The sequence below is a fragment of the Fulmarus glacialis genome, unplaced genomic scaffold, assembly GCF_000690835.1.
Source record: "Fulmarus glacialis isolate BGI_N327 unplaced genomic scaffold, ASM69083v1 scaffold4610, whole genome shotgun sequence".
In the NCBI taxonomy this organism is placed as follows: domain Eukaryota; kingdom Metazoa; phylum Chordata; class Aves; order Procellariiformes; family Procellariidae; genus Fulmarus; species Fulmarus glacialis.
The window spans coordinates 19365-45430 of NW_009186931.1; the positions used below are offsets into that span (position 1 = coordinate 19365).

The 26066-nt window shown below is 38.4% G+C and overlaps 1 protein-coding gene across 1 annotated transcript in view; it reads left to right on the forward strand.

Annotated features, from left to right (window-relative positions):
* TESK2 (testis-specific kinase 2) overlaps positions 1–26066 on the forward strand; it is a 73349-nt gene that overhangs the window by 18556 nt on the left and 28727 nt on the right. Inside the window, exons 2-3 of the mRNA XM_009573129.1 lie at positions 2545–2666; positions 12059–12107. Coding sequence (XP_009571424.1) covers positions 2545–2666; positions 12059–12107 — 171 coding nt within the window. The remainder of the gene's footprint in view (positions 1–2544; positions 2667–12058; positions 12108–26066) is intronic.

Sequence of the window (26066 nt, forward strand, 5' to 3'; positions counted from 1 at the left end):
AAGGAAGAAGGTCCTATGGTAGGTTCTACTTTTATCTCAAAGTTGAGGCAAAAGGACTTGAAATTTTGGCACGAAACTGAGTGAATTTTAGAAATGGGCAGGAAATTAAGAGTTAGCTAGCAGAGTTAATGAGAAGGCAAATACTGTTTAAGACCACACTCCATCTGAGTTCCTGCTCACCTTCTACCTCTATTCATTCCCTGTTGGCAGACCTTGAAGCTTCTGTGTTAGTGGAAAGCTGATTTCTGAGGAAGTTCTGTTGAGAGCATCTCTCTGCCTGTAGGAGTTAAGTTCCTTCAAATTCTTTCCTATTCCCTGCAAACCCCAAATTACTCCACCCCACAACACCCAAGATTCCTAACACTCCTCCCAGAGGAAGTGTGCTGATTTAGCTGATGTGTATAGATTCAAAGCTTTCAAATTGTCCTTTTTTCTTAATTTAAATTTGCATTGTTGGAACAAATCTTCCTTTCGTAAGTCTATGAAAACATTTTTTAATTTTTTTGTTCCTCAGCCAAAGCATTACTGGTAATAAAACTAATGTATAACTAAAATACAGATTTAAAAAGTCTGTATATAGACATTGACCTGTCCAACTTAGCTTGTTCATTCAAATTGGCTGGGTATGCAGAAGCTGTGTAATTAAATTAATGAAAGCACACAATAGACACAAGAAACCCAACAAGTAACAATAAACCTCATCAAGTTAACATGCAATCATCCCACTTAAAACCAATAAGCATGCCAAACAGGCAAGACAGGTTACGTGCAGAAGGATTCTAGATTATCTTGTTATAATGCACTAAAGCTGTAGTTTGACCAGTTCTATTTTAAAGCCAGTATTGCCACTGAAAGGAGGAGTCCCATGCTTATGAACTTGCTGTTGGTTTCTGCTCCCAGTGTTGGTTTCTATATCCTTCTCCACCTCCTTTCTCTGATCCTTCTTGCACTGGGATTACTGGGTGACTGTGAGTGAGGCAGCTGAGGAGCTCATGGGCAGGGGGGGAAGCAGGAGAAAAAGCATCTGTGGGCTATTTTTCTACTCACTCAGTCCCTCGATGTTGTTTACCGCACTTAAGTGCGATATTTCCAGTGCTATTCTGTACTTCAAACTAGGATGGGAATCGGCAACTTGGAAGCGTTAAGCCAGGCACGCATCTAAAACGTGACACCCTTTCCTCCCAGTACATCCCTGTGCTGAATTCACGGTGCTTTGTGTCTAAGTGAGAATGTTTAACTGAAATATGCCCCTTGCTCTTGAAGATAGGTGTGCAAATAAAACTTGAAAATGGGTATCACTTGCTGCCTCAGACCTACCAGTGAGCCTCACCTCCAAAAAACATACCCAGCTTGCTTGCATCTGCTTATCATGAGTTCAGCTGTTCTTTCTGTAACTCACATATCACAGTTAAAGAAGCCTTTTATTGGAAAAGATGAGCAGAGTCTCCTGGAATAAAAGGAGGCAGGCTGCCATAGTTTAAAATATAGGTAGTTTGTATGTACCTACATCATAATGTAGATTTCTGTTTTAAATTATAAAGCTGATGAGAGTCTTAAATTCTTGCATCACAGACTTTTCTAAACTTTTTCTAATCTCCGTAAACATGAATGAATTTGCCATGGTGGTAGTTCAGTGCTTTGTGAAGTACACATTTTCTGTTTATGAGCTGCAGGTACTGATGTAGGAAGAAAATAATGGGAACACAATTTCCATGAATACTACCGATATGCGTGCTCAACTGCAAGGAAATTCTAAGGCTTGGCAAGTCTTGCGCTATCGTGACAACTCCTTTCTGATAGTAGCACACATCTACATAACATTGGTCTGTTTGCTAATGACAAATAGGCTAGTTTGAGAGTATGAAGTTAGAAATGGCCAGAGTCATGCATTTCTGACTGGGGAAGGTAACTCTGGTGTGCTGGTTCTGCGCAGTTGCTAGAGAAATCCTCTTTTTCATGCTGACACTCTGCAGCTACTACTGAACATCCGAGACTAGGTGATACCATGTCCAGTAACCTCTGCTTTGCAGCAGGGGTTGGTATGAATGCTTTCTGTCCACTGAATGTATAATCTGGTTCATGGTCTTGGTTCAGAAGGAAACAATGAATACCTCTGAAATTGCCCTGTAGCTGTAACCAGCAGGTCCTCTCATAACATGTTCTGTGGAACAATGACACCAACCATTGCAGTGGGAAAAGAAGAGAGGTATGGGTGGAATGAAGGTGAGTTTCGTAGGTCTTAGAGTAGGAAACTTTCTCTCCCTGGACAAATAAGTGGCTTCCTTCACTTGTACTAAGCAGCTGATGATTTTTTTCTTCAACTTCTCAAGCTTTCTGTCATCACCAGTTGCAAGAGAAGAGCAAAATACTTTTTCACATTTGGATAGTATGCTTTATAGAAAGTCATCTGTGTGATAAAGACTACAGAAATCAGAGTATAGATCAAGTCATTTGTCATGAAGGATCTCTAAGTTGTACTACGACATTACTGTTTTTTCAGTCTTGCATTTCATATTCTTATAATTTTTTGCTTGTATCCTATAGGTAAGGCACAGAACTTCAGACCAGGTAATGGCTTTGAAGATGAACACACTGAACAGCAACAGAGCAAACATGCTGAAAGAGGTTCAGCTTATGAATAGACTCTCACATCCAAACATCTTAAGGTATACTGGCTTTTTTGTGTATTGTATAGAGATAGGTTGTCTTTAGTAGAGCTTTCCTATATATTTCAATGTTTATTTATTTATTTTTTATTATAGCTGTATCTGTTGTGAATGCGTTAGGATCAGCTTTTAATTTAATGGAAGAAGGGGAGGAGGAAGAAAAGACTTGAGCAAACTGAAAGTCCACATGATTTTGGTAGCTGGATTTTACCACTAATGAGTAACTTATTTCAGAGAAAAACAAGTTTTCACATTATAAATTTCTGATGAATCAGTAAAATGATATGAAGAGTGAAATTTGGTTTCTCTTCATGGATTTAAATTATTGCAAATTTAACACCATTCAAATAATCTGTGGTTACTAATGTTGCAGACAACAGTGCAAAGTGCCATAGCTTCCTCATATTTTTAGGTCTGTTTTCTAGTTTTTAGCATTTTCTTATTGTAGTATTGCAAGGTGGGATAAGAGGGACTGAAGAAAAGAAGTTAGAGTTGAACTAATCTGATTTATCTGCTCTTGAAAGGAAAAAGGTAGTTCTTGTTTTGCAATAGATTACTGGATGCAAATCCAAAATGTTTCACTGTGTATCTTGTTATTCTTTGAATCCTTTCAGTCTTGGTTACTCTTTTATGACCATGTGACAAACAATTAACATAATTAGCTGAAGCCATAACAATAAGAAGCTTAAAGGTGTGATGACAGTGCACCAAATAACTGGTTCTCCTAAACTGCTATTGCACAGCTGGGATCCATTTTGATAGTCTCAGGCAGTATTGCTCTTTCTGAAAAGTTTTGGAGACACAGTGAACTTTAAGTAACTTAATTTCCTCTTCCTCACTGGACTGTTAAATACTACAGACATTGTACTGATTCCTAAAATCCTTTATAACCAGCTTTTCTGATCTTTGAAATCCTGGCTCAGACTTCATCAACTGATGTGTAACAACATTATCTTGTTCGTTTCCTTCAGTATTTATGAGGAGACATATCAGAAGCATTTGGACTATCTGTAGGGAGCATTCCATTAATTCATGCCTATTTTCTATTATTTTTTTCTGAAACCCCCCAAAACCTGTGAACTTAGAGAATTTTTCCTCATAGTAAACTGTATTGGTTTTATCACAGCATGTTTATTCAAGTGTTGTAGTAATCTGTCAGTAACTAGAATTCTTAGTCTGTTTTCTCTGCTCCAAGGTGAGGTGAGTTCCCAGCAACTCCTCTGGCTCTTCTGTTTGTGGGTTTGTTTTTTTTTTTTTTTTTTAAAATGATGTCAGATATCTGGCTTTTTAGGTTTCAGGATCATTAATTGTTTCTTATATCTATCCACCACTTCCTTTCCCTCAGAATCCTTAGATAAATAAGCAGCGTATGATCCTGGGGACTGGTACAGCTTCTTTTTTAGTAATGTTTGTGGAAAGAGTAACTTCATAGGATTGGCATTGTCAGAATCATGAAGTCAGTACACTTCATCAGTTTCTTTATCAACTTTGTGTGGTATGTAAATCTTATTTTAAAAAACATCTAGCTTTACAACTCTGTTCAAAATAAAGTATTTAATTTGGGCTGGGGTGAGGGAAAGTAGGGAAGGGATAGTTTGACAGGCAAAAAGCATTCAATTGCAGCTTAATGTAACCCTGCCCCCCCCTTGAATGGAGTTACACAGGTGTTGCTGAGAACAAAAGTTATTGTGCTCAGTTCTGAGTAATTGCTGAAATTTAAATGTATTACGATGTCTAAGAGATCATATCGGTGATATACTGGTCCCCTCTGGCCTTAGAGCCTATGAATAATTTGAAGTCAGTGGTGTTGCACAGATGGTCCTGAAGAAAGAACAATAATGTATTGATTTATGCATGAAGCGGAAAAGGAGGTCCATTTGGTCTCCCAGTTATTACACAGGATTGATAGAGAAATCTTTTTTTTTCCTGTGTGCTCAACTAAGCAGTTATGAGTGAATACATAAGAAATAAATTATTTAAATAGAAATGGTTTGTCTTTGCATAATTTGTTTTGAAGATTAAACTACACTTTATGAATTGCTTGATTTGAGGCTGCTTCAAAGAGAGTTGGTTCTCTGGTAAAAAAATATTGCCTTTTTTTTATGTATTAGGTAAGTACCCTTGCTGCAGGGAGCAAGAACATTCCTACAGAAAATGCAAATGAGAAAACTGTATTTAGTTTTAGTTTATTCTTTTATTGAATAATAATACACAGTAAAAACGATGATTTTTCTTTCTGTAGCAGATAACTTGGTGGTTTTCTGTGTTAGTTATGTGTCATTTTATTTTTGGTTTAAAATCACTTACTGCAGTGTTTCCAGTCCCTTTATATCTGGGAGAAGATTTTGCCCTTTTTAAATGTTACCTGCCTATGTGTCTATATATACCTGTATATATATACATACATGCATGCAAACGTGTATTTATGTTTCAGAAACCTATAAATCATTGGTGCTTCTACTAGTTTTGTAAAAATTAGTTTAGGACCTATTTCCCACTTCAGAAACATATTAAAAATAATATTTGATAATAATTTGCTTTTATAGTAAAGTGGTAAGAGGTGAAAACATTGTGTTGTCAAATAAGAGTAGCTGGAGTAGGATTGCTGAGGGGTCACTAGGAAAATGTTCTACAACAACGTGTTCCTGCTTAAACATTTTCTGGGATTATTTTTGGAAATTTTAAGCTTGTATTAGTATTTAAAGAGAATGATCCTCTTCCAAGAACTTTCCCTTTCCAGGGAATATGAGCTACCTCAGTTTGCTGTTAAATGTTATTTTCTTCATTTAATTTCTGTCCTTTGAAGTTCTTCCTCTGTATTACCGAGTAAGTTGTTTTGTCACTAGCATCAAGTTTAATTATTTATTGATTAGTCACTGGATCTCCTCCACTTTCCTTGAAGGTATACTCTGATTTTATGTAATATATACATCTGAGCTTCTTCATCTTCTGTAAGCTCTAGGATTACCTACTGTTAACTTATGCTGCAAACAAGTTGCTTTTCTTAGTGCTGATCTGTTGTTTGCCAGTAAGGATGCTAGTGGATTCTTGGGCTGAAATGTTGAGGTCATGTGCAGTAGTTAATTGTAGCAGGTAGAGGGCTGCGAGGCGCTCTGGTACCAAATGGCTTGTAAAATTATGAAACTGCATAGATACTGGCTTTATGGCATCCAGAGTCTGCTCTCAACGTGCAGCAACTTTCAACACGTGCAGTTCAGTCAGTTAATGTTTTAGAAAATGAATGTCAGATTCAGCAATTTTAGTATACTAAAATCTTCCTTAATCTGGGTGTGGTTATGTTTTTGAACATCTTGATGCTTTAGTACCTAAAATTTGTTATTGAATCAATGTTTTTGTCCTAGAACTCTTCCCTGGTTTATATGAACTAAGTGATACAGAAGAGAGAAGAGATTCTTCTTCCTAGTGTATTTGATAGCCAAAAATCATTGTTATCCTTTGGATGATTAAAAAACGCATCCCTTTGCCAGTGCTCCAAAATACACAGCAACTTTTTACAAGCTATCCATTCTGATGTGCCCACAGTTAACTTCAAGATGTTATTGCAAAGATTCCTGTATTTCTGCCATTGATTGCACTGATGTGAGTAATAAATATGGCTGACTATTTGAAACTGCTTTTGCTTCTGTGCTGTCTGTATCAACTCATTTTCACAGTTACAGATGGCTTTTGAGGTTTTTGTCCTAGTCTGCAACTACCATTCTGGAGTGTGAGTTTGTCAGTACTTGGAAAGTAGACATTACCTAGAGATAGGCCTGTGTTCTTACCTTAGTGATACTTTTGTACTATTTTAGGAGATGGAGTTGTGTCACTGTGTTTCAGTTTCCCTGCTTCTAATACTTGGTGAAGTACCAGTCTGGTTATTTAGGCTTTAAAAATAACTTGTGTTACTGAGGATGGAGTGAAATGCTAACTTCAAATATCCCCACTCATTTCAGTATTTCTGTGCTCAAAGTCTGCTCTTGGCCAGCTATGTAGATCCACCTTGATCAGAAGACTGACGTAAGTGAAGAGCTTAGTTTTCACTTACCAAGTCCCCAGTAAGAATACCATCCCCATGGTAGCATCACAAAGATTCTAGTGGTCAGAGAGAGATTTATATAAAAAATACATTAAATTTTTTTTCTAATGTATTTTCCATGAAGAAAATGAGAAACTGCCCTCTATTAAAGGGATTATTTTGGCAAGAATGGAACCTCTTTGTCAGTCTGTCAAGGATATTTTGGAATAGAAGACTCCAGGTCTTGCAGGTACATTGGCATGATAGTAAAAAGTAAGGGGATTTAGAGGGTTTTTTTGTTTTTGTTTTTGTTTTTTAATTTTCTCCCTTCCTATTTCAATTCCTATTTAGCAAATGTGATTCTAGAGGCAGAGTAGATTTTAACTGTAATGTAGTAACTTTTTGTTCAGTCACTGTCTGGTGATCATAAGAAACTATGTGTGAACGATGTGCTTTTTTGGTTTTGCTTTTTTCCCCAGGGACCAGCTTAGGGACGTTTTAGGAGTGGATAGGGCAAGAGCAGACTAATGGTGTTTTGTGGACCACTCTGCTCTGTTTCTTCCATCAGCCCATCTCATATCCTCTACCTCTACCTCATTCCTGCATGCAAACTAAAAATGGAGGACTAAAATGCTTTTCTGCCTCTGATCTACACTTCTCCTTGCCCTGGGTGTGGGATGTGCTGGCTTTATCACATCTTCCCTCAAAACAGATGGTAAGAGCAGGAGTGGAAAAGTGAGCTGGAGCTCTGGTTTGCACCATGCGATATTTACATGGGTTATGAAAGGTCTGGTGTATGCTTGTAAATGTTTTTCACTGCTTTTCTGCTTCTCTAAATGCTGATGTGCTGCCACAGTCGTGAGTTTTTTCCCAAATCAAAGTAAGAAAATAGGGCTGGAAGGGACTCAAGAAATCTCTGTCCTTGTGTCCTAGGCTGGGAGCCTTAGGGCTGCAGCCTGAGAGAACTGACACCTTTTCATTCTGGTAATGTCTTACAGGTGTGTTTTTCTCATTTTCACAAATGAAGTGGTGTGCTAACAGAGATTCTCCATCTCCTGTGCTGTCTCTTAAATTAGTGTATCTTCAATTTTGAGGTAGAATTTTGGTCTTTAATATCACTACTGTTTGCATGAAAAACTATTTCTTTATTTGATCTGTACCTTGGGGACTTCATTTAAAACATTCTGTACACGGAAAGCCTTAGCTCACGTCTTAAGTGCTCTCACGGGAGCGCTTGGAGATATTGCTGCATGTTTGGGAGTGAGCGTGCAGGCAGATTGACTCATTGATTAAATCCACCTTCTTGTGTGTGCGCACACACACACACCAATAAGCAAGTAGTGTGCATATTACATGAACTTCTTTCAGGGAGAATTTTATTTCATCTCCTTTCAGACAAATCTAGCACCCTGAGAGCACAATACCATTTTTTTTTGTGTGCAGTTTTCTCCTGTCAAACTTTCTTTTTTGTGAAATCACTTGTGATTGACTTTGTTACAATAGACAAAAGGATGGCTTTTGTCTTTTAACATCCTTTGTCCTGTATTGAACAGTGCTTTAACAGAAAAGAAGAATACTTTTACTTCTCTGTGTGTAATGTGGTTATCAAAAAGGAGTATTTTAGAAATGCTGTGCACAAGACAGCAGAAAAGAGGCTGTATGTGTTGTGTATAATATGTTACAGAAGGGATAGATGAAATGCCTTACCTCTATGTCTTGAATCAAAATGCAAGTGTAGAAAACTTAAAATACATTTTTAATCTAGCATGGTGCCTAAAACATTAAGGAAGGTCTTAATGCAGACTTAATATTCTCACTCACCCTCTTCATTCTCCAACGTGCAATGAAATAAGCATCTGTCTTTTGACCTTGTTTCTCTTTGTGTTACTGAGCTCATATGAGAGGCTTTTGCATTGGTGTGTTTGGTTTGTTTCTTATTCTTAATGTTATCATCAAACTGCTGAATTTTCTCATACAAGCAGTAGATTTCAGAGGGCATCAATTTATTATGTTGGACTGTAGCTGCCCCAGGTTTATCCATAGAACAGGAACATGCCCCAGTGAAGTTTTTTTAATGGGAAGCATGTGTTCAATGTCTAGATGTCCACAGTGGCTGTACAGTCTGGATATTAGTTTTGTTTGATTTATCAAGGAGGCAAAGATTGCCGGCTGAGGCTACAATTCTTAGTCTCCCCCTTCCTGTCCAGAATTTTCTCCCTTGCAGTCAGACTGAACTGAAAGCAGCTTGGGTAACTGCTGTTAACGGACTAAGAAATACCTGGAGTACCTTCTCTTTCTCTTGTCTAGGAGGGCAGGTATTCCAGATTGATTGAGGAATAACCTGGTTTATAGGAAGAGACTTCCAACATCTGAACATTGCTGACATTTGTTAGAAAGCATTTTGTGGTGGAAATGTGCTGCGCTGTTTTTAGTAGGGTGGACTCAAATAGCATCCTTCATATTTGCAGCTTCTGGGGAAACTTGTCCAACCACTAGTTATGATTTTGGAAGTGCTTCAGCTTTCCTGATAAGGCCAGATATACTGTCTTGAAAATAAACTTCCTTAAATCTGCAAATGCTCTCCTGTTTTGTAGATCACTGTCTCATTGAAGCTTCTTCCAACTAGAAATGGTTATAGGAAGTGTAACCTTTGGCTGACAAGACATTCTGCTGAAGTTCACCTACAAGCACATTTTGGCTCTGGAGACAATGCGTCTAGCCAACAGGAATAATCTCAGCTGTACTGGGCCAGCATGTCAGCTTCCTATCCACAGAACTTGGAATCTCATCTGGGGCAATCTCAGAAATTGAAATCTTATGTTAAGTCTTGCTTGGTAATTGTATTTCCTGGTAGCAGCTGCATGTATTATCTTTTAGTGAAAATGCTTTCCAACAGTGTTTTGTAACAGTACTTGGCGTAACGAAGAGGCTTATTATTGCTTGATACAGCAGCTAAGAAGAAGTTTTCCAGGAATTTGGATCACTAGAGGTCTATTCTATCAATCTGTTTTCCAGAGTCTGAAAACTGAGATTCTTGACACAAAGTTTAAATGGTTTCAGTATGTTGCTTGAAAACTCATTAATTCTGTCTTTATCAGTGTATCTGGTTTCTTTTTTCCTCAGTAATAACTTCTAAATATGTAGGGTTTATAAATGTATCTTTATGTCCAGCTTTTTTCCGTGAGATCATGATATTGAGCTTTCTTTTTAATTTCTGATTTAAAGTTAGAAATTTATGTCTGTTTCCCAGTAGAAACCCTAAATGTTTAAGAATTTTTGAACTCTTGCTCCTGGTAACTTGAGACAGTGTGTCTTTTCTGCCTTAAGTGTAGGTTCACAAAGGTAATGAATATGTTTCCATTGAGATTTCCCTTGACCAAAACAGGTTGGCAGAAAAAGTTAAGTTCTACCAGTCTTTGGGCAACAGTGATGTTTCTCCTGTTTGGAGAAGATGAGACACGAAATTTAATTTTGCCAAAATTTTGATAAATTCTTAACTGCATTCATATTTTAGAATTAAGTCAAATACAATTAATTCCTAATTTGAAAGTAATGTAATACACCTTTACAAAGGAAGAGTTGATATATAGATGAAAACATTATTATTTTTAATTACTTGGCCTCAGTTTTTGTTGAATGAAAATACTGCAGTACTGGGTTAACCTTGTGTCATTAGCATGTTTCATAAAAGAGAAAATAATACTTTCGAAAGTTGTCTAATACTGGAACTGATATCTTGGATTTTTTTTCCCATTTTTGCTTGTGAGTAAGCTATTAACACCATGCCTGATAGCTCCGGGAGACTTTCAGAATGCATTAAGGAAGAAATGGGTTTCTGCTCTGGAGGAGTCTGGATTTCTTAGTCTCAGGAAGCTTAATTTGTCAACTTGTTTACAAAATTGTTCATATCCAATTATGCTGTATGAAGTGAAACTCAAACAGCAATGTTTTGAGTAGATGGTATATCTAAAAGAACCCTTCTTCTGTTTCCCCTGAATACCTGGTTGTGCCCTGTTGTTCTTCATTAAACAACAGGAATTGGATTTTCACTGTCTCTCAAATTAGAATTTGCATATTTAATTCGGGGAATATTATTTGAGGTGAGAGCAGGCAGTAGACATTCAAGTACAAGTCCTGCTTCTTCTTTGGTTATGAAAACAGATTTCCACAGCTCAGCTTATGCAAAGGACCTTACCTATATTATTTTTCTTTGGCTGCTTGTAATTTACCAGTCAGCTGTTAGACAAGAGAACAGAGAGGATCATTCATTTCTTCAAAAGCAGCTTAGCTGAACTAGTACTACATGTGTCTTGCCTCATTTTGTTTTTAAATTCGGAAGTGTTTGAGGATATAAAAGGTCCTTTTCCTTCAAATTGTTCTCCACAAGATTCCCCTGTCACATTTAATAAAATCATGCATTTCTACCCCTCGCTTGCAAAGTGGAAATTTCTGAACATTGACAGACAATGTGTTTTTGCTTGTTGAGACCAAAATCTAAATGATAAAACTGAAAATAAGTTAATCTAAAAAGAACCAATACTTTAACTGTGCAGGGAGGGCTCTGAAGTACATACAATTTGAGTTATACTGAACTTTCTCATGGGAGATGTTTACCGTTAATATTAATTTGCATTTTGTCACTTTTAAGTTCAGCTTGTATGGTGGTAAAAATGGGCTTTCAGTTGTTCCTCGTACATTAAATGTATGGCACATTCTCTACCACTTTCCAGAAAAATCAAGGGTGACAGTCATTACTATTAACAGCAAGAGTCTGAACCTTGTGCAGTGTAGGTAACTTTTGTGGAATGTGTGTATGCCGGATACTGTCGAAACTTGCTTCAATCCAAGTGTTGGAAATAGGGGGTTGGGGAGGGGAAGTATGCTGCACGTATGTGCCCTCATATTCCTGAGTGGTTAGGAATGGGATAGGAAGAAACATCTTTATGCTTAAGCAGCAAAATGCAAAGGGAAGTAATTTTCTATTTATGCAGACCAACAGTGGATTACTTGGCTTAAACTTCCTTAAAACAGAACTCTGAGACTGTTCCTTTCTGCATAAATCATTATATGCTGGCCTTTGCTTATAGTCACATTAGTAACTTTCCATCTTGAGTTTGAGCTGTCTCCTGTGCTCTCTTGGAACTGCTAATTCAAATTATATTGTAGACCAGACACATGATTTTGTTTTGTGCTGAGATGTTTAAATAATCAACCTTGAGGTATGCAGTATCTGTGAGGCTGAATTTTTTCTTGTTCTTTTTCCTTCTTTCTTGGCATATCCAGTACTACTTATTAACTTAGTTTCTTTAAAGAAAAAAAAAAAGAAAGGGGGGGAAAAAAGCCCAAACCACTTTTCTTTTCTTGTTTCTTGTAGGTTTATGGGTGTCTGTGTGCATCAAGGACAGCTGCACGCACTTACTGAGGTAAGACTATTTCATGATATACATATTCAATATAAAACAATTCTCAGGCCAGATTCTGCAACTGCTGTTCACCTTGAGTGATAGTTTCTTTTATGGTGACTAGTGAGTTAATTGCATGCTACTTGCTATGCAGTGGGAAGATTGCAGAATCAGGCCTCAGAACTGTACTTCACTCATAGCCATTGTATGTCTTTTCTCATCAGAAGTGCTTATTAGGATGAAAAAAGCAGGAACATAAAATTTCACTGATAATATTCTAAATGAAAGATGCAGATTACTGTTGAGCTGCCCCTACACATTTACTTGTTTCAGTGACATTGCATTGTACTTAAGTGTTATTTCTACTCCGGTTGTGTGTCTGTTTCACGGGTGAATCAGGGACATTTCAGCTGGGTGATATTAGTTTATTCAGTCCCTACCACTTTCTTATTTGGAATAACATCAAGATTACAGCTTAATCTGGGTCCCATAAAAAGGAGTTATTCCATTGCCCATATACCTTGGCCAAGATGTAGGTATCAAATGAGAAACTGAAGTTGCCATTCATGTGAGTCTTCCCACTAGTTTTACTGGGTTGTATGTTTAATCATACAGGAAAAACAAGAAGTGAGTATTCTCTTGTTAGGAATAGCGTTGCCTGTTTTGAGTCAAAATCAATAAAATGTTTTTCCTGCTGTTTTAGTTTGAGTACAGATTGAGTGGAAACTCATGTTTTGTAAAGTTAATGTTTCTTACTTACTTCTATTTTGTAGGAACTGCTCAATTAAAAGATTAACCCTTTCCCACCCCCCAAAGACAAGTATGTTATTAATTAGCAATTAAAACAGGTTCCTGGTATGCTTGCCAAGAAGTACTGTAAAATGAAAAGATTGGATAGCTGTATGCCAATTACCAGGATACGTGTGGCCATTACTTTCTGTACTTTCATATGCAACTCTGAGGCAAAGATGCACATATGTGGGCAGTGAATTTCTTCACCTTCGGGGGTGACAATTCTGCAATTCTAGTTCTAGCTACTATTAGTGCAATGCACACTAGTTCATAGTGGCCGTATTTCTAGTGTAAGAGCAAAGGTAAAGACACTTCCAGAAATTTCAAGGTACAGCACATGTGAGGGGTCCTTTGATATGAGAGGGACAGTTTATTTGATCTTTTCCTTCCCCAGCCCTGTGCTCAGTAGAGGAAAAGTTTCTAAGATTTGGCATTAGATGGCTGATCAAGTCCTTCAGGCAGGCTTTGCTAACATTATTGCCAATTTCTTTTGGACTTCTGATCAGTAAAAACAGGGAGGTTTCAGGCCCTTCTACTCACTAAACATGTCCTAGAAGACATGGAGCTTCATAATGCTTCATTGTACTAAATCTTGGCAGATCCTCCTCAGTGTGGTTTTTTTTTTTGGTTTTGTTTGTTTGTTTGTTTTTTCTCCCTTCATCCCAGTTGCTTGCCATTTAAATGTCCCTCCCCACCCAGAAAGCCAAGAAAATGAAACCAGCACAGATGCTTCCTCATGGAGAGCTAACTTTGTAGCTGCTTGCTTTGTTCAGCTATTTTTGAGTTCTTGGCAAGCAAATAAATCTAAGAAAGACTTCAAAGAATAACTTTTTATAGTTATAATTCAGAATAACAGAAGAGATTCCTGAAACATCTTGAGACCAAAGAGGAAAAGTTTTAGACTGAAGAAGGTTGCTGCAAAATTTTTAGAAACAGGATAGCTTTAGTGACATTATAAAAGCACACGTAGTGATCACTGCTTTTCTTATGTGGACCAAGGTGGGACATTTAATGCTTTCAATAGGAAAAAACACGACCAAAGGCCATCATAAGTTGATGTTGTAGGGAATCCACACACAATCTTGTCCAATACAGTAGTTGTTCTTTGTTTTTACAGAGCTTTTAACAGTTAAGAGCTGTGTATATTCCAAGTGTGGAATTAGTTGTGTTTGCTGTCAACAGTAGTGGCATTTTTCATCTTGAAGTGTCTGTAGAGTAATAGTTTAGTTCTGAAGACTTCTGGAGGTTAGAGAAGGGGGCTGAAATGCCTAGCTGAAGGAATTATTAGTAAGACAGACATGGTGAATCACCAGTTCAAATGTAGCCCAGGAGGACAAACAAATCGGCCACCGTCTCATGGCTTTTTTCAGCTTGTGGTCCAAAAAGGTGGTCTCCTAGCTTCCACTGCTCAACATAATCGATACTAGCCTGATGCTACTAGCATTCAGAGAACTTCTGCCAGGGTTTCACTTCTTTGGAGGTGAAACTGTTGATTCAGAGGCCCATTGCTCAATAGGTGTCTGAGTCACTGCAAGGAGAATCCTCTCTCGCAGTAGCCTATGCTGGACTTGTTCTGTAAGGAGCTTAATTATCCCTTCTTGTGTTTTGGGAATATAGTTGACGATATGCCTAAGTAAAAGGGATACAGCATCACTTAGAGCTTATGTCTGAGGGCACAATAGGAAATCATGTTTATTTGTATGTATCTGTTTCCATGACAGAAGAAGTTGAGAACTTGTGGCAAATGTTCAGTGAATGGATTTAGGCGACTTGTGCTTAATAGCCTCCTGTGCTATTAACAGGCAGGGCAACAACCACAAATGGTGTTAGAGGAGCCTTGAGGATTTTATAAGCCTGTTAAGGGGCTATTTAGTAATATACAGCACTTTTTGTTATTGGAAGGCAGAGTCTGAAGTGTTACAGGTTTCTTTTCTTGGATGTTTAAGCACATGGGAGGCTAAACACAGTGGATCATGCAGAGCAGGTTTTTTGCTTGAGGAAGGTGTTGATCATATGCAGGCCTTGGGTTTTTCCCTTTTGGCAGCATTTTACATTGTTTTAATTGTCCTCTCTCAAGTGGCTTTTGTTTTTAAAACTGTTGAGCAAGAAGCAGTTTCTGTTTGTTTTGGTTTGGTTTTTTCAGCCTAAGAATGGAATTGTTTAATTATAGACTGCACTAGGACTTTGGCCTTGTTCTGAATCCACAGTCTTACCGATTTTGAAAATTCAATATTGTTTTCGAAGTTCTACTCAAGCCAGAAGCTATGGCATATGCCTCTTCTGAAGTAGTTCAGTATCTGTCCTTAGAGTCACAGAATGATTTATGCTGGCAGGGACCTCTATCCTTGCAAGCACATAGTTAAGAAACATTTAAGGAAAATGAATTAGATGCTTTAATAGGTGTACCACTCAGATGAGTTGGCAGGCGTTAGACTGCCTCACTAACTCTGAGCTGATGGGCACAGATTTGCTGTGCTCATTTTCTGTAAAACCAGGAACTGGGTATTCCTTTCTCAGTATTCAGCTCTGATCTGTAGCTAGTGGTTGGTTTCTGTAGCTACAAGAATCTGCAGGGCTTCCTGCTGTACTTGCATGCCTCTCCAACCTAATTTCAGCCTCTCCTTCAGCGCTCTCTCTATTTTCCGGCCACCTTCCTAATCTGACAACTCTCTATTCGCTTCCATTTCTTAATTTCCTGGCGCACAGCATCCTCAGACTTGGAGAAACTTGCAGAGTAGTACAGGCTCTGGTGTCAGTTAGCATGAGATGCTGCTGAGCATTCAGAGACCAGATCTGAGCCACTGCCAGGAGATTAGCAAACAGCATACACTCCAGGGGACATGAAGCTGTGAGCCAGTTAGTGTGAAGCAGCCATGGCTTAATGGCATACGATCTGATCCCATACACATTTACCATGGAATGGATGCATGAGCAAGCACCCATTTTAGATGGGAGGCAAACAAATTTATTTGTGCATTGCAGGTTCTGTAGGCCTATACTATTACACTGAAGCAGATAACATAGCATACAGTCTAGCGTATAAAAGCCACTTAACACCTTTTTGCAGATCTTAAATTATTTGTGGAACTTAATTAAGCAGGTTTATCTGAATTTCTAAGAGAGAGGTCAAGCTAAAATCTTGTTATAATTGGATGTATATATGTGCGCAGAATGAGTCATACAGCTTGATAATTCCTTCTTAAAGGAAATTAAAACCCTGACAGCTGTGTGTATAGAAGATGAGGAAGATGTGTTGATTGGGATATCTTGAAATTGCAGTGCTTCACAAACAATAGCTAATTGTTACAACAGAAGTTTTATGAATTAATGAATTACTGGATGATAGTAGAAAAGTGCACAAATGCTCTGCTGCCACAGTCTGAAGCTGTAGCTTTACTTGCTCAGTGCAGGATCTGACATGCATTGGAGCTTTCACAGGCAGGGAGCAGGGCCGTGGCAGTGTGATAGGAACACATGATCTGTGATGGAGGGGTGGACAGTGTTGTTTCAGCCAGCAGCTGGATCTGCTGTCTGCCTGGTATGTCTCTCCCGCAGTCTTTCAGTCTTTCTCCTTGCTGGTGTGCTACCTAGTCAGTCCTTCTGATTCCATCCCAAGTATCTGGTGTTGTAGTAGATGTTTCATGGGTCTAAGAGTATATTTGGGCAGCCTTGGTTTTAAGGTGCTGTATACGTGGCATTGGAACAATGGTGAGATAACTGTAAGGGGCGAGCCAGCCTTTCTGTGCACCTGGCTCCTCCTGGGCATCCCATTTGGTGAGTTCTCCTTATCAGCTGCTTCACGTACTGTACCTCACAGGTGCTGCCTGCAGAGATGCATGAAAGTGCCTTGAAGTCTAAAATGTTTCCTGCATGCTCAGTGGTATTGTCTGGAATAACGCATGCTAGCAATGTATAATATGGACAACAGAGTTTAATGCAGATATATGTGGCAAAAAGTGCTGTAAGAAAAATCTCTTGACTGCTGCTTTAACTTTTTTTTCCAGAGAATCCACAGAATTCTTTGAACTCACGCACATTTTCAGTTAAATTAATTTTTTTTTTTATAGCTGTGTTGTAAAGCCCAAGAAAAAATTTACTACGGAAATCCTTCCAGACATGTTAATTTTTATCTTGGGCAAGATAATTGCTATTGGACAATTTTGACATGTTGCACCGTAATAGCTTACTGAATTTGACACTGCTGTTTTTACCATTAACCACAATTCATTGTTTTGAGACAAGAATGCTGTTATGTAGCAGTTTGCAAAAGACTTTCTTTTTTTTTTTTTTCTTCCTTGCACAGTGTATCCCTTTTGTATTCCTAAAGCTCATCTTAATGAAAGAGCCTGTGGGTTTTGAAGAGAGAGGGTTTTTTTTTCCCAATAAGTTCCTCTGTGATAACTGAAAACTTTCCTTCTCTGCTTTTCCTCCCAACAGCAATTATTTAAGTAATCTATAAATGCAATTAGTGGCGTTTCAGGCCTTTTAGTGTTTTTTTGAGATAGCACTGACTGGGAAGAAAAAATATTAAAAGCTTAAAATTCTCAGAATTGTTACAATTGTGCGGAACTATCCTTTTACAAGGAAGGGAAAGTAAGTTCTTTAAGTGAGAAGGTCCTTCTGATATACAACTTTCACAAGCAGAATTTATCATTAAAAATGTTTAATTTTGCTTCCCTTTTTTTCCCTCCCCTCAGTTCTTAGGCACCTTTCTATGGAGAGTCTTTGACCCTGGAATGGAGAAAAACAGACAGACATCACTTAAGCCTCCTTTCCTAAACCTTTATGCTGCAGCAAAAATTGTAGGCATACATTGCCTTCCAGATGGCAATTGCACACTTTTGAGAGTTTTAAAAAGCCCAGGAACACCATTCCTTCCCTGTTCCCTTCTCCCCTCCATCTCCTGTAACACTTGCTAATCCCTAGTGTTATTCCACGAGTGTGATTCATATTGTTTGAGTAACTTTAGTTTTACTCCTGCAGCACTGCAAATATTTGGTGATCGCAGTAGGCTAGCCTGTCAACCCTTTAGAACTGTAGTTCCTATTACCAGTCATTCTGCAAATATTCCATATGGCAAAGGAATTGCTCCCAGTTTAGGTATTACCTGTTTACTAGATGAGGTTTAGTTCCTGGATAAGGTGGCTGTCTGGTGGTTGTCCTTCAAAAAAGGGAAAAGCTGCAGTGCCAAGTTGATTACCCTGAGCTTGGAGACAACTGAAGAGAAGATGAAAGTTGTGTTAAAGGTGGCACTAAGTAGAAAATTAAAAGAAATTAAGGGACTCTCAACTTCATCCTGTTAGAAAATGTTACTCATCTGCTGGATGCTGTCATCCAATTTCTAGCAAAAAAACAATTAGAGAATTATTAGGCAAGCTGTTTACTTCATGTAAGATTAAAGGTTTAGGTATATGTACAGTCAAGCCATACTGATTAGAGACTTTCAAATCAGTTTGTATCCTGAATATCTTCTGCTTTTCATTAGCTACCCTTGCTTATTGAAATCTTCCTTAGGCACTTTCTGTCGTCTTTCTGACTGTAATATTGAAAAAAGAAAATTCAAGAGGATGAGCAAAAAAGCAGAGGGGTGAGGAAACTCTGGAGATATTTTGGTCCTCTGTCTCTCCTCAGATTTGATCCCTAACTCTTGTCCAATTTGGTCTCATTTGCATACATAAAACATCTTACTTGAGTGTATTGGAGGTCTCAGCCAGTATGTCAAGTTATTTACTTTATGGTCTTGTGGAACTAGCAACTGCTGTGATTTTCTGGAGGAATTAAGTGAGCAACTGTGCAAACTTTCTCTTGGATGCTTTTGCTAACAGCTCTGAGAATATACCTGTTAATTCTAAATGTCTTTGTTTTAGGGGAATGAGTCTGGATACAGAGTAGTGTAAAAAAGATGCAATTTACTTTGAAGCAACTTTAAAAAAAAATTAGCATGCTATGATAACAAAGGATATCTTTCAGATGACTTTCAGCAGCTGACAGCTGGCATTTTTAAATGCCCCCTGGCTCTGGGATGCTGCAGAAGGACTGCTGTTTAAACTTTGTAAGAACTCTAAGTATGTGTAAAATTCTGCAGATTAAATTGATCCTTATGATCTCTCAGCCAATGAATAGCTTGACCTGTGGATTAATACTGTAATAAATCTCTACTTGCATGCTTTATTCTTTTTGTCCTTAGTTCAGATATTTTTCGTAGCATTCATTAGAGCTACAGCTTCACTTTATGTACTTCTGCGGGAATAGGAAGGAGTTCTTACAGTGGTGCTGGACTGAGGCCAGTGCTGGAAAGTGTAACGTGTACAGGCGATCTGGGCCTTTGCAGGTATAAAACCCAAGTACCAGAAGTGTAAGTTTAGCCTTACGGAAAATATGTCAGATGCGTCGGGTCCTCTGCTAAACTATGGTTACTTTGTACCCCTCCTGGTATGGATTTGGGTATTAGAACTAAATATATTTAATTCCAGGAAGGTACGCTTTGATGACAAGAATGGGTATGTGGTATAAAATTAGAGTACCTCTTGCTATTATTTGCTTGCCCCTTTTGCTGCTTTCATTGTAGGACTGGAAGTCCAGCCAGCACACATCTGTGTTATTTCCTCTGTTAATTTGGTTGTTTGGGTTCATTAGCTTTTCCCTTACAGGAGTCATTAAGAGTCAGGCCTTGCATATACTTGTTTTGGGGTCAAGAGAAAACCATTCATCTGGACCCCAAGGATTTGACCTCCAGAGAAGAGTAATGGTAACCTTGTCTGGTGGTGCAGTAGTTGCACTCCCCCTTAATGACTGGGAACTGTGTGAGAAGTTCGCTGTAGGAGCCAAGGAGAAGAGTAGGGGTCATGGCAGCAGAAGTAGGGTTTAAAACTGAGCAGGAAATAACTCAGGTGTTAGGAAGACTAGGGTAGTCTGTAATGTAAAGGTGGGAAATCATTCTATTTCATTGCAACGTTTTTTTCCAGCACTAAAATAGAATGAATGCATCATATAAGATATCTGTTAAGACTGTTCACTGTCTGCATAGTGCTTTATGTTTCTGTTCTTGAGGAAGAGCACATATTATTTCACCACAGAGAAATTGTTGCAAGCTAATAGATGCTTTGAAATATCTAGCTAATTCTATCATCCTTTTTAAAAATACATAGAACTGTGGAGTGTTTTACTTTTTAATTTGGGGAATAGAGGTAAGGTGAATCTACAAGACGCAAAACCTCTGTTACTGTGTGCCTGCTAACTAGCACATGTGAATATCCGCTCAATCTTTTTGGATTAAAAGAACCCAACCAACTAATCGTATACAGAAAGACAAGTATATTGCCTGCGCTTTCTACTTCATTGCGCATGAACACCAGCGCTAAGTTACAAAGAACTGAAAGTATCACCTTTGTTGTCGCGTACAGCAACTATCTTGACATAGATAATAGGGACTTTTCTTAGAGCCAAAAAGTTAGGAAGATTCTGTTTCTCTTCCAAGATTAATGTGTTTATAACATGGCAAACCAAGTCTCTAGCAATATCTCTTTGAAATTTTAAAGATCCTAAGTCTTTAAAGTCCTAAGCCTTGGGATGTGCTTCAGATTTCTTGTATCAAAGTATCGTTTTTAGCTTTTGCTTAAATTATTGTGACACTAAAAAAAAAGAGATATCTATAAATTTGAATATTAGGTACTTGTATGTGTGTATGTATCTGAAATAAGTTATTTTAATAGCTTTGTGCAGGACCATATGTAGACCGTGTGCTTTTTCTTGTTCCTGTGTAGCTGCAAAATGATTCTTAGTACATCTTTGATCATTTTGAAATGCAGTTATAATTTTTTTATAAGCTTGTTTCAGTGCAAACACTTCCCTTCATCTGTTGATTTTTCATGATAGAATTTTAAAAATGCTTGTCAACACTTGAGCCATATTTGGTCTTAGTTTTGCACTCTTCATGGCACATGGACTGTCAGTTTCCGTTTTGCTGTAACAGCACACTTAAGTTCTCCATTTAATTTCTAAAAAGTGGCTGAATGCACTTTCAGCAAATGTAGATTGATGCTTGATGACCAGCTCTACCTCATCCTTTCTCTGTGCTATACAAGGCATCATATAATTTCATCTTCAAAGCGGTGTGCTTTTTTCCCATGGATTCATTCTCTTTAGAGGAGTACAGCATGTCTCTCTTCAACTTGAGAGATCCACATGTGAAAGGCTTAATACATCTGACATTTCCCAGCTTGCAGAATTGAAGAGACCCATTCCTGTGCCATTGATCCTTGTCAAGAAGCATGGGTATCTCTAGAAGCAACCATGTCCGGATGCAGTATTAACTGGAGAGTGCTAGACTAACCAACTGTATTGGTTTGGGGGGAGGGGTGTCTGCCCTAACTATATTTTTTGAAAGGATGCATGAAAAAGGAAGAAAAAAAAAAATCCCATTTCCGGTAATGAGTCTAGATTATCAACTCTAGGAAGACAGAGAGGGTTAGAAGGATGTGAGCACCATCATGCTGTTTTATCAGCTAAAGAGATCTCATTTTTGTTGAAATAATGCTGTAGGCACTTGTACTAATCCTAGATGATTGGTTATTCCAGCAGCTGAAAGTTGCAGACTCTGGTACCCATCACTGTAGCTTGTACATGAGATTTGAGTTAGGCTGATTAAAGGTAGAAGTAAACCTGACTCATCTGTATGCACCAGTGGATGCAAGATTAAATCTAAACATGGTACATTTAATAAGTAAATTAGACTGTTCAAAGCAAGTAGAGTTTAAAAAGCTTGTAGAAAAGGGAGGGTAGTGTTGGTATTCAGAAAATGTCACACTGTTTAAATCTTATGCTATAACTTTAAGGCTTCATTAATTATTTTGTAATACAAAAAAGCAGTGTGTCTAAGACAGTGAAGTTATTTCACGGAAGTTAGGACAAAGTACATATTCTTTACTTTGTTTATATTATTTTCCTTGGGAACCAAATATTTTTGTGAATTGGTTAAAAGGAAAAAAGACTTAAGTCGCAAACACAGTTTGATGTGCTGCACATACCAAAAAAGTCCATTTAAAATCACACGAGGGGGCCTGGCTTTCAGTGACAGGAGGCAGGAAATTTAGTGTTCTAGCTGAAATTCCATCTCCAGTTCATACTCTTACAGCCTGATGTTGTGGCATATGTGGTGTGCTTGACCCTTTAGTTCTTTCTCCAGCAAAAATGATACAGGCCTCCACAGGAGTTTCAGCTAAGTCTGTCTGATTTGTAGCTTTGCAGTTTTGAGTGCTTAAATATCAAAAGTCAGGTTCTTGGAAAGCATGTAAAGGACCTTATTTAAGTTAGGTGATCTTTCAAATTTTTTTCCTACATCTGATGGCTATTTACTTTTTCACGAATGAAAGCTAACCATCTTGTCTGATTGTAGTGATCAAAGACCTAGCGTTTCCAGAAAACCACTAAAGAATAGAGGATTTTTCTTTTAACTTAGTTTTTGGGTTGGTTATACCAAGTTAGCCCCCCAGAATGCAGGGGCCCCTGTGGCATAGCTTCGGTTTGATAGGAAGTTAAATGCTGCTGTACCTGGTCGCAACACTTGTTCTGAGGACAGGAGGAAGCTTTAATTACTGAATTTGCGTGTGTTTTCCTGTGGCTGTATGCCTGATACGATTTGACCAATTCCCCTCAAAATGCATCTTTTTAAAGAGAGTGATCTCCTATCATGTACATGTGCAGAATTAGAATAGTAAGTAAGAGAGGTTCAAGTGGGTCCTTGCTTTACAGAAAGGTGGAATTGATTCTCAAAAAGCTGCAGTAAAAAGCTCAGTTGTGGGAAATAGAAAGCTGACAAAAATGTTGGCTTATGGAGGATGCAAGCTGGCCTTACAGGCACGCTCTCAGGAGGGAAGTGCTGGCAGACCAGTTAAAGAAGAAACCTACTGTGGGTTGGTGGTGACCAGGTAAATTAGACACATTGGGGACAACTCTACAGAGAAAGTCTCTCCTTTTACCAAAAGCAGACAAGCAATGAAAGCTGTGTAAGCACTGCATTGTGCTGAAGGCACAGGGAAATGGCTAGATGCATTTGCAGTATGTGGTTAGGCGAGGAGAGAAGGGTGGGTTTTCACAGAGAAGAAAGTTCAGACGTAAAAAGTACTATAATCAGAGACACTAAAGAAATCCTCATGTAAAGACAGAAGCCAAGACTTTGAAAATATGAGTCTAACTTCAGGCGCAGTCTATATTTATGCATGCAGGTGCTAGATCAGAAATGATGAGCAACCAGTTATTTCAGTGAGAACTTCTGGACATGCAAGCTTTTGAATTCTAGTCTTTTTCTTAAATGCCTGTGTATGAGCTTAAGAGCTCATGGTTAAACCTCCTTTTCTCTGCCTGCCTTCTTTCTCTGCCTGCCTTCTTTCTCTGCCTGCCTTCTTTCTCTGCCTGCCTTCTTTCTCTGCCTGCCTTCTTTCTTTTTTTTTTTTCTTTCTCTGCCTGCCTTCTTTCTCTGCCTGCCTTCTTTCTCTGCCTGCCTTCTTTCTCTGCCTGCCTTCTTTCTCTGCCTGCCTTCTTTCTCTGCCTGCCTTCTTTCTCTGCCTGCCTTCTTTCTCTACAGGCTATATGTTGGATTTAATTCTTTTTTTGCCCTCTCGTAGGAGGATGATTGACTTGTTTCATCACTTCAGAGCCTGTAATAGTGCACAAGGAACCTTTTTTATTTAATATTTTAATTGAGATAGATGCATCTAAATATGTTGTGTTCTGAGGAAGGCTTGCTAAATATCTTGCTAGTGGTAACCCCTTCCTTCTTCTTAGAATGTCTCAAGGATAGAAGAAAGTAAGATAAGAGGCAGATAAATGTTGAACTGCAAACGGCAAGCCCTGTTGTCTCATTCCTTCTCTCCCTTCCCTGCATGTGTGGCACACACATGCGGGTGGGGTGTGTGTTGTGTGGGTTTTTTTGGGGGAGTGATTTTTAGTATCAGTGTTTTGACATTCATTGTAAGCCTACTGGACCATTTGCCATTGTCTCAAGCAAAAAAGAAAAACATTCCTGAACTGCAACCCCTACAATTCTTTTATTCTTGCTTTCTGATATCCTGGAAATAGGTCTAGGTTAATATGAGTGAGAAGATGCAAGCTTCTCAACTATTACGGTATGAGGGGGAGAGGGGGAAGGAGAACTGAATACTGCCTTGAGGACTAGATTTTCCTGTTACTTGTGTGTATCAAGAGATGCAATCCAAATAGATACTGTGATGCTAACCCTTCAACTTTTTGTCTGGGATTTTTTTCTTATATATTTTCCAGTAAATTCAGTTTGTTTGTAGTGCTTTCTCTTCCTCCCCCCACCCCACTTCACCCTGGACCCCAGGAAACATACTCTTGAATTAACAAGTGTTTTGTAGTTTCACTTCCTCATTTCACTTTACTTATCAGCCATCCAAACCATTCAGAAACTGAGTTGTACAAGAAAATTCCTTTAATGTTTGCTTTTGTACAACACTGTTAATAGGGGATCTTGGTGCATTCTATAATTGCCAATAAAGTGTTTGAGCACCCTCAAATGTAAATGGACATTGCGGCACAGCTGGAGTGTTGAGGCTTGGAGAAGCACTCTGAAACAGCTCAAAAATAGTATTCCTTGTGCAGAATTTAAAGTTTGTACTGTGAGAGGTGTGTGTGGCCTGTAACTTTTGCACTCAGTAGATCCTTGTAGCTGTTTTACAGACTTCAAAAAATGAAGCAATCAGGTTATTTATCTGGAATCTTGCAGGTATATAATCCGTGGGCTGCTACTGCTGGTATCTTTGTGGGGAAGGTGAGAAAGACCTTAAATAAGAGGCTCCTCGTCAGGGGCTACAGCTTGCTTCTAGGCAGAACTGAGTGTGTAGTATGTTCAAAATGCTGACATTACGGATGGAGCCTTCTGCTCTTAACAGAAGTGTTATTGTAGAGATGCTGTTTCTCTTGCTTGTGTCAGCAACGAGGTACTTTCTCTTCTGTGCCTGTGTGCTAATTTATGCCATTGCTAGCTTACCATATCCCAGATTCTTATCTGCACTGAAACTAGGCTCTACTTAAAATCCAAATGGTTGTGACTTCAGATTATAAATGGAGGTTTTTTGTTAGGCCGCCTTTGCTTTCTGTTTTTTCTACTAATATAATTACAGGAAAAATGGTTATCAAGGTCAGTTTGTATAGATATACTGGGAGTGTTTTCCGGCTCCAACAAAATAAGCTTATTTCCTGAAGTATTTCAAACCTGAATATGAGTAAGCGAACGTCCATAAACCTTACTTCATATGTATGGGTTGCAACAGTGCATTGTTGCTATGTGCCTGCAGTTGAAGTCTTATTTACAGTAATCTGTTTCTAGCAGCAGGCAAGCAAGTGAACATTGAATGTTGATTGAATGGAATGACAGGAAAGGGATAAATTCTGCATGCTGACCGTAAGAGCTGTTGGATGTAGAGAATTAAAGGAAGACAAATCTTGCCGTATTCTTTTCCATGCCAGCACTTGAATGTTTGGAATGCAACAAATGGTTTTCATTACAGCTCCTTCCTGAGTTAGTGCATGTTAATTCTTGTTTGCCCTTATAAAATAAGCCATGCCTGTACATGCCTTTTTAGAAGGAGGAGCCAGTGAATCAATGCCACGACTGACACGGAAGAAGAAAGAGAGGTAGATCCGTTGCGTCTCTTGGCTTTTGGTTCTGAGTTCTGATGAGTAACCAGGCTATGGCAATTGCATGAGGAAGCTTGCCCTCTCTTTTATGAATAGCTGACACTTTTTAAAGCAAGATTATTTTAATCTTGTAATGGTTAACACCTTTAAAGAAAATACATAATTTTTTATTAAAGAACTGAATTGTTTGTATTGGTTGAAAAGCAGAAGAGAAATTGACTTTAGGTTACAGACTTTTTCCTTTTGGTTTTCAGCAACTGAGGAGCAGGAAAGAAAAGTGGCCTTTAGAGGAAGAATTCTGGCTTTTCTTCTGTCCTTTCAGTCAGGCTATTTTTCCTAGGCCCTTGAGCCCTTCTGGTCTCTAATGAAAAAGTTTTGAGTTTTGTTCTGAAATATGCTTGCTTCACCTGTATGTTCTGACTCTTTCGCTACTTGTGGTTTTCTCCCTGGCAACATTAGTTCACCTGCTGTCCAAAAGTATACTCGTACAGCCCAAATTAAACATCCAACTTTTTCTGTTTTAAAGTTTAA